At 44.1% G+C, this 13206-nt stretch overlaps 1 protein-coding gene across 2 annotated transcripts in view; it reads right to left on the bottom strand.

Moving 5' to 3' along the window:
* Window positions 1–290: 290 nt before the first annotated feature.
* SH2D4B (SH2 domain containing 4B) overlaps window positions 291–13206 on the bottom strand; it is a 78042-nt gene continuing 65126 nt past the window's right edge. Inside the window, exons 6-7 of one of the 2 annotated variants that reach the window (XR_009557634.1) lie at window positions 1872–7288; window positions 291–1140 (exon numbers count right to left, since the gene is read on the bottom strand). Coding sequence is in view for 1 of the 2 variants with exons in the window: in XM_035137662.2 (XP_034993553.2) it covers window positions 1048–1140; window positions 7068–7288 (314 nt within the window). In the remaining variant the exon portion in view is untranslated. The remainder of the gene's footprint in view (window positions 1141–1871; window positions 7289–13206) is intronic. The other variant, XM_035137662.2, reaches the window with a different exon arrangement.

The following is a 13206-nucleotide window of genomic DNA, read 5'->3' on the forward strand; positions in this document are numbered from 1 at the left end:
CTGCTTCTTGGGAGAAAAGCAATGACAAACCTAGACAGCATCTTAAAAAGCAGAGACATCACCTTGCCGACAAAGGTCCGTATAGTTAAAGCTATGGTTTTCCCAGTAGTGATGTATGGAAGTGAGAGCTGGACCATAAAGAAGGCTGATCGCCGAAGAATTGATGCTTTTGAATTATGGTGCTGGAGGAGACTCTTGAGAGTCCCATGGACTGCTAGAAGATCAAACCTATCAATTCTTAAGGAAATCAGCCCTGAGTGCTCCCTGGAAGGACAGATCGTGAAGCTGAGGCTCCAATACTTTGGCCACCTCATGAGAAGAGAAGAATCCTTGGAAAAGACTCTGATGTTGGGAAAGATTGAGGGCACTAGGAGAAGGGGACGACAGAGGACGAGATGGTTGGACAGTGTTCTCGAAGCTACGAACATGAGTTTGACCAAACTACGGGAGGCAGTGCAAGACAGGAGTGCCTGGCGTGCTATGGTCCATGGGGTCACGAAGAGTCGGACACGACTAAACGACTAAACAACAACAAAAATCAAACCCCACCCCCCACTTTATGCATACCTGGGAAGACTAGGTTTAATGGGGCTGCTAACATCATGCCTAGTTTTAAGACTAGAAAAGACCTATCTCTACATAGCCTTACCATTAATCTGCATCTTTTTCAGTTGCATACATCTAGCTCCTGAATGCTACCATTTCACAACTCACTATATGCTAAATAAGTTCCATTAACAACCATCTCTTTTGCTACAGCTATTAGGGAAATTTTGCGGGGGGGGGGTATTTTTAATCGCCATTGATGGTTTAACCCTATTCTGAAGGACAATTGTTGAGGAATTGTTTTCACGCACTTCCAGTTTTAAATGGCTAAGAAGATTAATAATGGCTGCGAATTAAAAATTGGATTGCCTACATAAGACATTTTCTTGGTTAACATTTGCCATTCATTAGCTGGTGATAAGCTGCTATCTTATATCTCAAGGTGGAGTCATCTCCCTAATTATTTCTGTTCTCCATAAATATTGACTATAGTCTCCACAGTCATTCAAATAAAGGGCTATAATCAGGTGGGTTCTTTGTTTGTCTGCAAGGCTCCAGAAGCAACTCTCCACCAGAGGATGTGATTATTTCTTCCTAGAAAAGAGAAAATACAGTAAATTGCATCATCAGTGTGAAAAATAATCACGTTGAACATGACTATATGGCTTACTATACACTTATGAAGTCCCATAAGCACATCTAGGTTCATGCTGTAAGATGTTTTAATTGTTTTGATGGTTCATATTGAACCAGTTGACAGGAGACATATTAGCATGGTGTTTAATATGTGTGTGGGGGGGGAGAGGGAGATCTTTGCGATTAATCACCCTGTTCTGCCTTCTAACAGCTTAGCAAGGGATTTGTTTCGAAAGAGTGAATGCGCAGACTCACAGCCCCATGATCGGCAGACTGATATAATGTATCTATAACTGCAGCGAACTATTTCTGACATAGCAACTGGGTGTTCAAATGCACTCCGATATTAGGATAGATGATAAAAAAAGCTCTCTCTACACACGCAGAGCTAGCATGTTGGGGGAGAAAGCTTAACTGGCGAGTTTTATGTTTTTGTCATTTTTGAGATGAGGGGCCATTCGAGCATTTAATCCCTCACCTGCAGTTGGAGGTGCTGCGGTTAAGCAAGGGCTGTGTCATTAATGGCCTGCTAATCATGTAGCACAGCTCCCAAGGTTCACGTGAAAACCTCATTACCTCCATGCTAAACAAATAAACATGGGATGCAGGTGGGACCACGGCTAGGATGATGAATTATTCCAGCTCAGCTCAAAAAGAACAGACTTGCTGACGCTCATGTACATACTTACCATTGTTCATTTTCAGCCTGGAAATAGCAGCTATTATCTTTCTCCATCTAGGATGTGGCACTGTCTAATCATGCAGAAGTCGAAGGATGTATTATTCACCCATTCCTGTTCATCTTTGCCTTGCATATGAGTTTCTTCCTTCCCACCCTCTGCCGGCCCTGCCTCCTTTTAAATGCATGTTCCCTTGCCTGCTGCCTGTTTGCAATTGAATCACTTGTATCTGGATCATCTGATGCTTATACATAAACAGCAATCATCTGAAGCATTTCTAAAATGAATTTATTTTCGACAGCCCTAGCTTACAGGCCATTACTCATTGACGATTCACTTTTTGCCATGTCTGGTACATTAAGATGCCTCAAGGGAACTGAAAAGGTTTTGTGTCTGTGTGTATGCGCACAGGAGGGGGGGGTATAGTTTGTTTTGTTCAAATATATATTGTGCATGCACACACAACCAAAGCCAGAGATCAGGAAAAAAAACCAGTGCCGGATTTACATATAAGCTAAACAAGCTATAGCTTAGGGCCCCACTCTCTTGGAGGCCCCCAAAAAATTTACAGGGGAAAAAACTGGACGTACTTTGATAAAATACATATTTTGTTATGTGCAAATGGCTTCAAATACCTATTACATCCACAAATTACCATGTAGCATATATTCAACTCAAAAAAACACCGACAAATTGTCAACAAAGGACAGCTGGACATATAAAGGGCCCCATTACCTTCAGTAGCTTAGGGCCTCATCAAACCTAAATCTGGCCCTGGAAAACCAAAGACAAAATGGTGCAGCCTATTGAAATCAGTAGCAAAATTGACTTTCATGGAGAAAGAGGCAATCCTATGTTAGGATGCCAAGGGTCTTGTAAAAGAGTTCCTTCTTCACTAGCGTAGTTTCTGGATAACTGGAGTGAAGTTATACAAATACATTGTGTATGTAATTGTATGGGCCTGGAAGAGCCACTCTTGACCCTGGCACAATGATCACAGCTGCCTGGTGTAATATGGATCCCTTGCTTGGCTCCATAGTGAAGATATGTCTCTGCAACAGGCCTGGCTAGTCCACAGGCCACCTCTGGAAGGACAAGCCACAGAAAATGTCTTGCTAGTCCCCACAGTAGCACCTTAAAGACCAACTAAGTTTATATTTTGGTATGAGCTTTCGTGTGCATGCACACTTCTTCAGATACACCCTGCATGCACACGAAAGCTCATACCAAAATATAAACTTAGTTGGTCTTTAAGGTGCTACTGAAGGAATTTTTTTATTTTGCTTCGACTCAGACCAACACGGCTACCTACCTGTAACTAGTCCCCACAGATTAATCTCCTGATCTTCATGCTGTGGCACTCAGCAATGACATCAGGAAATAAAGTGCTCTTCCAGGTGCTGAGGAAGACTAAAGGGTAACATTCCTTCCCCTACCCCAGTCTTGTGGTGGTGGTGGGTTGCCGGAAACACAATCATTTGCTCTTTACATATCTAAAACAGGCATAAGGGACTGGGGGCATGCATTTGCACCACTTACAAACTGGTTTAAGAGCCATTCCCTCTCCCCACGGAACTCTGGACTGTAGATCTGAGGCAGGCAAAGTAGTGGAGTCTCTCGGTTCCGGCAATGGCTGCATACACACTATACATTTCAAGAACATCTTTCCTCCAAAGAATCTGGGGAAATGTAGTATACCTCTCGTAGTGCTACAGTTCCCAGCACTCCTAACATTCTAGGTCAGGCATTCCCAAACTCCGGCCCTCCAGATGTTTTGGACTACAATTCCCATCATCCCTGACCACTGGTCCTCTTAGCTAGGGATCATGGGAGTTGTAGGCCAAAACATCTGGAGGGCCGCAGTTTGGGGATGCCTGTTCTAGGTGGTGGGCGAATCTGCTTTAAGTGTGTGTACACAGCCAATGATGACCCTAACCACAACCCTGCTTCTGCAAAGTGCTTTTAGCACACACCTGAAGGATATCTACATACAAAACTAATGTATCTACAAACCTGCACATTATTGGTTCAGGAGGGCTACCTGTAGCATTTTCTGCATTGTGTTTAAATGTACATGAACTAGACTTTTGGGACTTTATAAACTCTCTCTCTCTCTCTCTCTCTCTCTCTCTCTCTCTCTCTCTCTCTCTCTCTCTCTCTCTGTATATATATATGAGATTCAATAATAGCAGGTAGACTGGCTGGTGCCTGTATACCATTGCATTTTTCTGCCATTACCACAGCTGGCTCTGACTTTTTTTCCTGTATTTATCTTTGCACTGAGTGCACTCAGATGAAAAAGGCACCGGAGTTAGTGGCTGGGGAGATAAGGAAGGGGCAACATCCCAAGACGGCGCTGTTAAATCTCTTTCCCATTTGACCACAGACAATTAAGCGAGACTTGCCTGCTCACTTCAGGGGCCAAGCAAGTCCTCTAACAAGCTTGTCATAGCTGCAGCCATTGATTTTTCTCATCGGGGGACATCCCAATCTATTTTATTTTGAATGTCAGAGGCTAATGGACGTTTTGCTTTTGACAGGTGTCCCTGTGCTTCCTCCCTAGATGGATGGGCTTTTCTTGTGCTCTTATTGCCTATGATGAGCAAGCTGGGAGGAAAAGAAAGACAAAAGTTTTTGTGCAAGCCTGACTCTAGGGAAAGAAGGTAGAGACTGAAGTTGCCGCAGTCCCTGGATGTGACGTTTGTAGGACTTTTTGTCACTGGTTCTGTGACTATGCTCTAGGTTGTGTGCATGCTATGTTTCTGCAAGTAGCAGTGGGCGAGACAGGCAATTCAGTTCCCTTTTTAAGGGTTTGTTGTTGTTGTTTAGTCGTGTCCGACTCTTCGTGACCCCATGGACCATAGCATGCCAGGCACTCCTGTCTTGCACTGCCTCCCGCAGTTTGGTCAAACTCATGTTCGTAGCTTCGAGAACACTGTCCAACCATCTTGTCCTCTGTCTTCCCCTTCTCCTAGTGCCCTCAATCTTTCCCAACATCAGGGTCTTTTCCAAGGATTCTTCTCTTCTCATGAGGTGGCCAAAGTATTGGAGCCTCAGCTTCACGATCTGTCCTTCCAGGGAGCACTCAGGGCTGATTTCCTTTTTAAGGGTTAGCCCACCTAATATGCACTTTTCGAAGCAATACTCAAACTTGAACAACTGTTCTCTTTTGAAATTCACACTTCTCTGAATTTTGCAATTCAGCTTGTCAGCCAAGATGGAGTAAAAAAAAATTGTATACTACGGTAAATTGTGCATAGAAATGCATACATTAGTGAAAATGGCATACCAAAATGCATTAATTTAAGGTAAACTGCTTTGCAAAAATATGAATTAGGCAAGATTGCATACAAAGATGTGTACATTTGGAGAAATTCACACTGGTCAATTTTCATGAGAACTTAAAAAAAAATTGCAGATTGGAAAAATTATTGGAAAAATGAGAAACTTAGATAAACCAAAATTGGTAGATTTGCGCATCCCTATCTGTAAGCTTGCAGAAAGTGAGACTAGGTCCATAATCAGCTTCCTGACTATCTCAGCTGTATTTTATTTTATTTTATCTTATTTTATGGTCTTTTTAGTGCAAGATTCTAGACCCATGACCCTTCAGATGTTGTTGGACTGCAACTCCCATCATCCCCGAGCAATGCCCAGGCTGAATGGAGCTGACAGTACCAGGAGGGTCCCAGCCTTCCCATCTTTGTTCTAGCTTTTGTGGCTGCAAACATAAGCTTGTCAGTATGTGGGCAACACCAGCTGAAATTTTAGGGCCAAGCTGACAGTGATGTCATTGCAATTTAAAACAAACAAACAAATAAAACCAATTGCTAGTGCAAGTGACCCATCCCTTCCACCGCAAAAACAGGTGTAGGGGAAAGAGAGCTTTAACCGTTTACATCTGCAGTGGCACAAACTGGAACCACAAACCAGAAGCCTGCTATTTGCAATGGAAGCAAAGTTTCCAACGGTGCCTGTGTCAGCTTTCCTCCCATTTCAAATACATGGCACATAGGGAAGACTGGTTCTGAATGGGGAGACACGCCTCCCCAACCCTTGATTGGTTGGTTAGTCTTTTAAAAAACAAACAAACAAACACATATCTAGTTGGGTTCTCAGAAATCAAAGGAGGGTGTCTAACTGAGACTACCAACCTTTGGGTGTAGGGTAAAGGTTATTGCCCCTGCTTGCTAATGAAGAGGGAAAGAATGCCAAATAATAAATTATGGGGAAATAAAGAAATCACACAAAGTCAATAAACTTGCGTCATCTTTTTTGATGAGCTGAGCTTTTCCTGATATGGGACTCGGATTGCCTTGGCACAGAACTTGGATAAGGATGGGCTCTTCCCCTCCCCATTTTTGCACAAAATACACAGGTCCCTTGCTATATCATGTATACTACCAGTTCCCCATCTTCTCTCTCCCAGAAGCATTACATCAGAATGAAAAATAGCTCTATCTACACTGCCTGACTATGTGCTTTGCATTCACAAAGCCTCTGACTCAGGCCCCCACAGCTCCAGTTAAAAGGCACACAGGTAACAGGGCTGAGCAAAACTTTGAGGAGAGGAACTGGGAAGCAGCTGAGAATGAGCCAATAGTCTGATTTAGTATGTATATGGAGACTGTGAAAGTATTAAGCTTGTTCCCCCATTTCACATGCTCCCAAGTGATAGGAGCTGCATGGGTTGTGCTGTGCTACATTTGTCAACAGTTTAGTGCATATTTACCCAAAATATACACATTTTTACAAACAATTTCCCTTAATAGAATGGTTGTTTTTGCATTTTATTTTCCCTTTCATAGGCATTTATATGCATTTCTCCCTAGTATGTAGAACCTGCAGTCAAAAGTGTGTGTGTATGTGTGTGTGTTTTCGGGGGGGGGGGGTGTCAGCACTTGGACCAGCTCTGGACAGTTGAATCCAACTGCTGTACTGATTTCCCACAATGCCCTTGACACAACACCATTGAGGCATTATGGGAAATGAAAATGGTAGCTAGACTCAGCCATCTGGTACTTCAGATAATCCTCCACCACAGTCACCATGCCCAGGGCTGGCCTTCACTCCCCAAACCTGGAGCCAGCCCTGTCTGTAAAGACTAATTCTGTATAAGATGCAGGCTCACACTGCTTCTTCCTTTTGAAATATTCATCAATCGAGTTCAGTTTTTCATATTCTGTGCATGTAGCAAGTAAATACCTTGTGGAAATCGATAAGGTCTGTAAGTGTGGCATGTCGGTTGGGATCCACCCCTAAGAAGCTGTAGAAGTCTCCGGAAGCATCCACCAGAAAATGTTTGAATCCACTCTGATGGCGATAGGACAGGGCATATCCCCAGATTTTCTCACTAACCCGCACTAGGAATGCTCCCTCAGACTTGTTCATCAGCAGCTCTTCTGCCTCCTGGCGACTAATAATGCCTGCCCAAAACAGAGCAAAAAACTGTATCAAGCAACTAGTACCGGTATTCCCTAGAGCAGGCTTCCTCAAACTCGGCCCTCCAGATGTTTTTGGCCTACAACTCCCATGATCCCTAGCTAGCAGAACCAGTGGTCAGGGATGATGGGAATTGTAGTCTCAAACATCTGGAGGGCCGAGTTTGAGGAAGCCTGCCCTAGAGGTCTGGAAACATATGCATAGTCCATTAAATAAAGGCAGCCAGGTGAAGCAGGCTGTTTCATATAAAATCTTATAATGCATCAAATGGCTTAGTTTTTAAGAGAGGGATGGGGAACTTGTGACCTCCAGATGTTGTTCCACCATCCCTTACCACAGACCATGCTGTGGTGGGGCTATTGTTGGCATTTCATTTCAACAACATCTGGAGGTATAATATAAATTGTGGAAGAGCATTGTGAGATTGAGGGATTTTTAAATGTCCAAATGATGAATCTACAGTATCAGGCAAACATTTTGGAGCCTCTGGGAAAGTGCTATGTACATATGTAAATTACAGCATTGTAGTATGAAGCACATGATTAGTTCAAATTGGGTTTTTGTCTTCAGGAAGGAAAGACAACAGCCAGTCTTCATCATGGCATGTAAATAGACAATTGCTAGATGAAGAGGCGCCAAGGCAGTCAATTGTTAAAGATTCCAGAATTGCACAAGAAGTACCTAGATCTGTGTAATTCTGGTTACACATTTGCAAGGAAGGCAGGGAGACACAGGCTGATAGACAGAACCCCCATGTGACATTGTCTGAAGTGGCACCATTAGATAGAATCATAGAGTTGGAAGAGACGACAAGGGCCATCCAGTCCAACCCCCTGCCATTCTAATACAATGTGCCAAAGAGAATCATACTGGAAATAAGAGCTCTGTTTGCATAGGTAAGGTTTCACGTCTCTGCCTTTCTGGCATTCTCTGAATATGCAAATGGAAGGGCTGGCAGTGCTTATAGAGTATCTCCTTTTACTGATGGTTACCACCTCAATTTAAACACCACACCACACAGATTTGGCACGTTTGTCCTCAGTAAAGAGGGTTGCACTGGCAAGAGCAGACATCCCCAGACTTCGGCCCTCCAGATGTTTTGGACTACAATTCCCATCATCCCTGACCACTGGTCCTCTTAGCTAGGAATCATGGGAGTTGTAGGCCAAAACATCTGGATGGCCGCAGTTTGGGGATGCCTGGGCAAGAGTAATACCATCAGTTCACAGAGAGCTGCTGGGGTTTTCGAAGTGGCTGGCTTTCTAGTTGACAACTTTGTGATTCTCTAATGGTGATGCTCTCATCAGGGAGCCTTTACTCATCCACCAGGCAAATTGTGATAAAGCAGCATGCACCGCTGCCCATACAGGGCAAATGTCAAACAGCTCTTGGAATCACAGATATTAGAGAGGGCTGAACTGGCCTCAGTGGCTATCTCGTTCGGCTCCTTTCTACCGCTGCCCATATCACGCAATTTAACAGCTGGCTGGCTGTACCAAAATATAGCTACTGAATTCTAGCCTGAAGTTAGCTAGAATCCTGCCTCCAAACCAGGAGTGTATGTATGTGAGTATATGTATAAATTAGCTGGTTCTACAAGGTAAAGGGACACGGGTGGCACTGTGGTCTAAACCCCTGAGCCTAGGGCTTGCCGATCAGAAGGTCGAATCCCCGCGACGGGGTGAGCTCCCATTGCTCAGTCCCAGCTCCTGCCAACCTAGCAGTTTGAAAGCACATCAAAGTGCAAGTAGATAAATAGGCACCGCTCCGGCGAGAAGGTAAACAGTGTTTCCATGAGCTGCGCTGGTTTTGCCAGCAGTGGCTTAGTCATGCTGGCCACGTGACCCGGAAAAACTGTCTGCAGACAAATGTTGGCTCCCTCGGCCAGTAAAGCAAGATGACTGAGCGCCGCAACCCCAGAGTCGTTCGCGACTGGACTTAACTGTCAGGGGTCCTTTACCTTTACCTTTTACAAGGTAAAATTTACATTTGTTGTGCTACCCAATTCTGCCTCTGCCCCCCCCCCCCTCGGCCCATCAACACTGGCATGTGATCCCAGAAAGTTGTCCAGAAAGGAATGAGGTCCATGAATTTAAAAGGGGCTTCCCTGTGCCTCAGGTAGACAGAGCTAAGCAATGCTCAATCAAGGATAACTGCAATCCGGAAAGTACAGCTGGACCTACAGGGAGGCAGCCAACTCAGAATGTGCATGAATACATACTGAGTGGCAAGCAGAAGAAGACTATATTGCAAAAAGAAATATTAAAGCTGATCCTCAGGTTCTGAAGTAGACTTCCCTGCTGTGCATATCACTGTGCATATGTACACTTTTAAATATGTACATTCCATCTAAAGCTGGAGAGGATGCAGCGTGCAAATCTATGCACATGTATTCCACATATTTCATGTCAGAGCTGTGCCAAATATTCTCCAGTTTCAATATTCAATTCAAGTAGCACATGCATTACAGACAAATTACAGAAAAATTCTCACGTCACCAAGCACGTGCTGTTTCGACGCTGTTTGGTGTCCCCTAGTTCATCTGGCTATTGCATCTTTCCCCCTTTTCTCTGCTCCCGTTGCCTTTGGCTTCATTTGCTAAACCTGCTGTATCATCCCAAAGGCTGCGTTGATCCACATGATTTTGTTTATGAATGTCCAAGGTGTTGTCATATGAGGTGTACCATCGTGATGTCATTGACAACTTCCCCCCCCCCCAAAAAAAACCCACATAGCTAAGGAGATGAAAGGGTGGCAAGGACAATGCAACGATGACAGTGTCTTCTAACTTAAGATGCATTTTATTTGTTATACCTCCGTCTTGCCCTTTCTCCAAGGAACCCAGGTGTTTCCCAATTTATTGCGGATGGACAGTGACCAGACCAAAATCATCCTGTGAGATTTATGGCTGAATAGAGTTCGAATCTGGCTCTTTTCCTGCTCAAATCCAAGACCATGCACACACCACACCAGCTCTCTGATTTTATCATCTTAGCAGCATCACTCTTCTGAGGCTGCCCGCTGAGATTGACATGAGCTGAGCAATCCATTCCAGCTGGACGGCAGATTGGACTCTGCATATACAACAGAAATACTGAGCTGACAGCCATCCAGCATTTCACTGGCCATCATTATCAGGCACACACCACCAAATGTGGTCATTTTCAACAAGCTGTTCACCTCCTCCCCAAACCCACCACTGGAAGGAAAACATAGCAGGCTTTCCACATTACCTTTTCTCCTGCCAGAGCATACCTTTGTTCTGAGGCACGGCTGTTATTTCATGGGTATAAAATTTTAGCTAGCTTAGGGCAACACTCATATTTGTTTTAGTTCTCTCCCCCCGCCCCTTAAAAGCTGGAAAGAATTATCAGGAAGCTTTCTTGTTATTCCTGTGTTTCATTTTCTGATACCATCAAGAGCTGTAGAGATAACCTTTTCCTTTCAGCTCTCCCACACCTCTTTATTTTAGTTTGCCTCTAACCAGTCATTTGCCAAGTGTGTGTTAATTAGAGAAATGGAAGCGCTTAAAATATATATACTGTACTATTCTCATGACAACAAGAAAGCAAACAGAGAAGGGTGGGGGCTTACAGAAGCATCGCCACTCACTTCGGGACAGTTATTGGAAAATAAACAACATCCGTAGAAAGCCAGCTGAAACAGTCTGAATTCAAGTCAAGTGGTCTGGCATCTCATCTCGTCCTCCTGAGGCGCCCTGTTTTGAATCACCTATGCCTTCATTAGTGTGATTTGAGATATTATGTTATCTGCAGAGATCCATAGAACTGACGTCTCCCCTTCCATTGTCCCCACTTATTTCCTCTTTTCTTTGGTTTCAAAAAAGGTACATACAAGACCAGGTACGCAATTGGTTAGAAAAAAACAGCAAGACTGTGTCCATATCAAAAGCTGAGCAGAAAGCATTTGTCGTTTTATTTGCACTCTTGTGGCCAAAATATATCTCCATCTTGGTGTGCTTTCAAATGCTGCCTCCCACCTCTGAAATTTTGTTAAAGTCCTGAACACTAGAAATATATGTTCAATAGGCTGTTATTTTCAGAACTCTGTAGTCTTTGAGCTACTGGCCCACAGGACATGGTTAAGAGAAGCACCAGCACTTTGGAAGATATCCCTGAGCTGGTCGTAACAAACTTGGCAATTTCAGATTGTTAAGGGGGGTAATTATATGGTCGAATGTGCAACGAAAACCTTCCTAAGCATACAAAACTAACATACATACCTGCCAAGTTGCTGTCAAAGAAATAAGGGACCAGGCCGGAAATAGCAGACCGGAAGTAGCGCTGCCGCCATTTTGGAACTGGGCGGAGCATGCTCAGAAGTGACTTTTGATGCTGCTTTGCCCAGTTCCAAAATGGCCGTCGCGCCAGAAGTCGCACTGCAGCCATTTTGGAACTAGGCAGAGCAGCATCAAAAGTCGCTTCTGAGCATGCTCCACCCAGTTCCCAGCTGGAAACTGGAAAAACGGGGATTTCCCGGGAAAAACGGGAGACTTGGCAGCTATGCTAACATACCATCAAAGAGAGTTTCCATTCATCCTTGTCCCTGCAAGGATTTGTTTTGTACATGCAGAGGTGTGGCATCACAGTCTTTAATATGCTGAAGATTTCAAACATGGATCCTTCCACTTGTCCGCTGGAATGGTACAACCCAGCAAAAACTGCCCCCCCCCCAATTGTGCAGCTCTGAGCACCATGGATGAGACAACTTGAACCCAGGTCTCCCTGATCCAGGTGTAGCACACTATGAATGGCTATGATTGCAAATATTACAGTTCTTTCATTGTTTAACTCGGAGCATTATTTAACATATATTGAAATGCAGTGCAAAGTGAATCAAAAGACAGCTGGACCTAGAAACTAAACTGCTGGAGGGATTCACCATCTGCTGGTATCGCAGGCTGAATTCACAGACTCGCTCGCAAGAAATAGCACCAGACGTGCACAAACGTTTGTGCTGCTGGTAGCAAAAGCACAATTTTGCAGCTGGGAACAAGCAATAAGGATTTAACTGACATGAATAAAAGGTAAAAGAAAACAAATCTTCCCAGGTGGGAGAATATATAAATTAGAGAGTGATTCCCAGGGGAAAAGTTGCTATATTTCAAGGATAACTTCAATGGTGCTCAAAATGTGAATCACCCTAGATGTGGGCAGTTCCTTGGAGATTTAGCAGTAATTTAATTCCTCCTGCACAATACAAGTTGAAAGACTCAAGTGCAGGACATACGAGATAATACATTAAATGTCATGGCTGCATTGAATGTTTCTTGATTCCCTTTTAGATTAACAGCTTTGAGGCAGGGGGTGAGGAATAAATCTGAGACCACACCACACAGAGTTAATTCCCCCTCTTCGCCCCACCACCTGCTGTTTTCCCGCCAAAAATCACCCCTTCTGAAGATCCTATTTGCCCCAAAAGAGAAGACGTTATTGCTGCCAATAGAGCTTTCCATCAAAGGGAAGAGCAGCTTCAGGGATGAGATCTTTGTCAGGATTACAGCAGGGGGGAAAGGGTTAACTCGACCTCCCCATAGCCCCAGTTATGACCACCCATGCATCCAGAGCAATTATTAACAGGAATAAAATTAGATATTTTAAATGCAAAAGGTAAAAAAAGGTAAAGGGCCCTTGGATGGTTAAATCCAATCAAAGGTGACTATGGGGTTTCAGGCTGAGGGAACCGGCGTTCGTCCACAGACAGCTTTCCGGGTCATGTGGCCAGCATGACTAAACCACTTCTGGCACAGCAGAACATCGTGACGGAAACCAGAGTGCATGGAAATGCCGTTTACCTTCCTGCCACAGTGGTACCTATTTATCTACTTGCACTTTGACGTGCTTTCGAACTGCTAGGTTGGCAGGAGCTGGGACAGAGCAAA

Source organism: Zootoca vivipara, chromosome 5, assembly GCF_963506605.1.
Source record: "Zootoca vivipara chromosome 5, rZooViv1.1, whole genome shotgun sequence".
Lineage (NCBI taxonomy): Eukaryota > Metazoa > Chordata > Lepidosauria > Squamata > Lacertidae > Zootoca > Zootoca vivipara.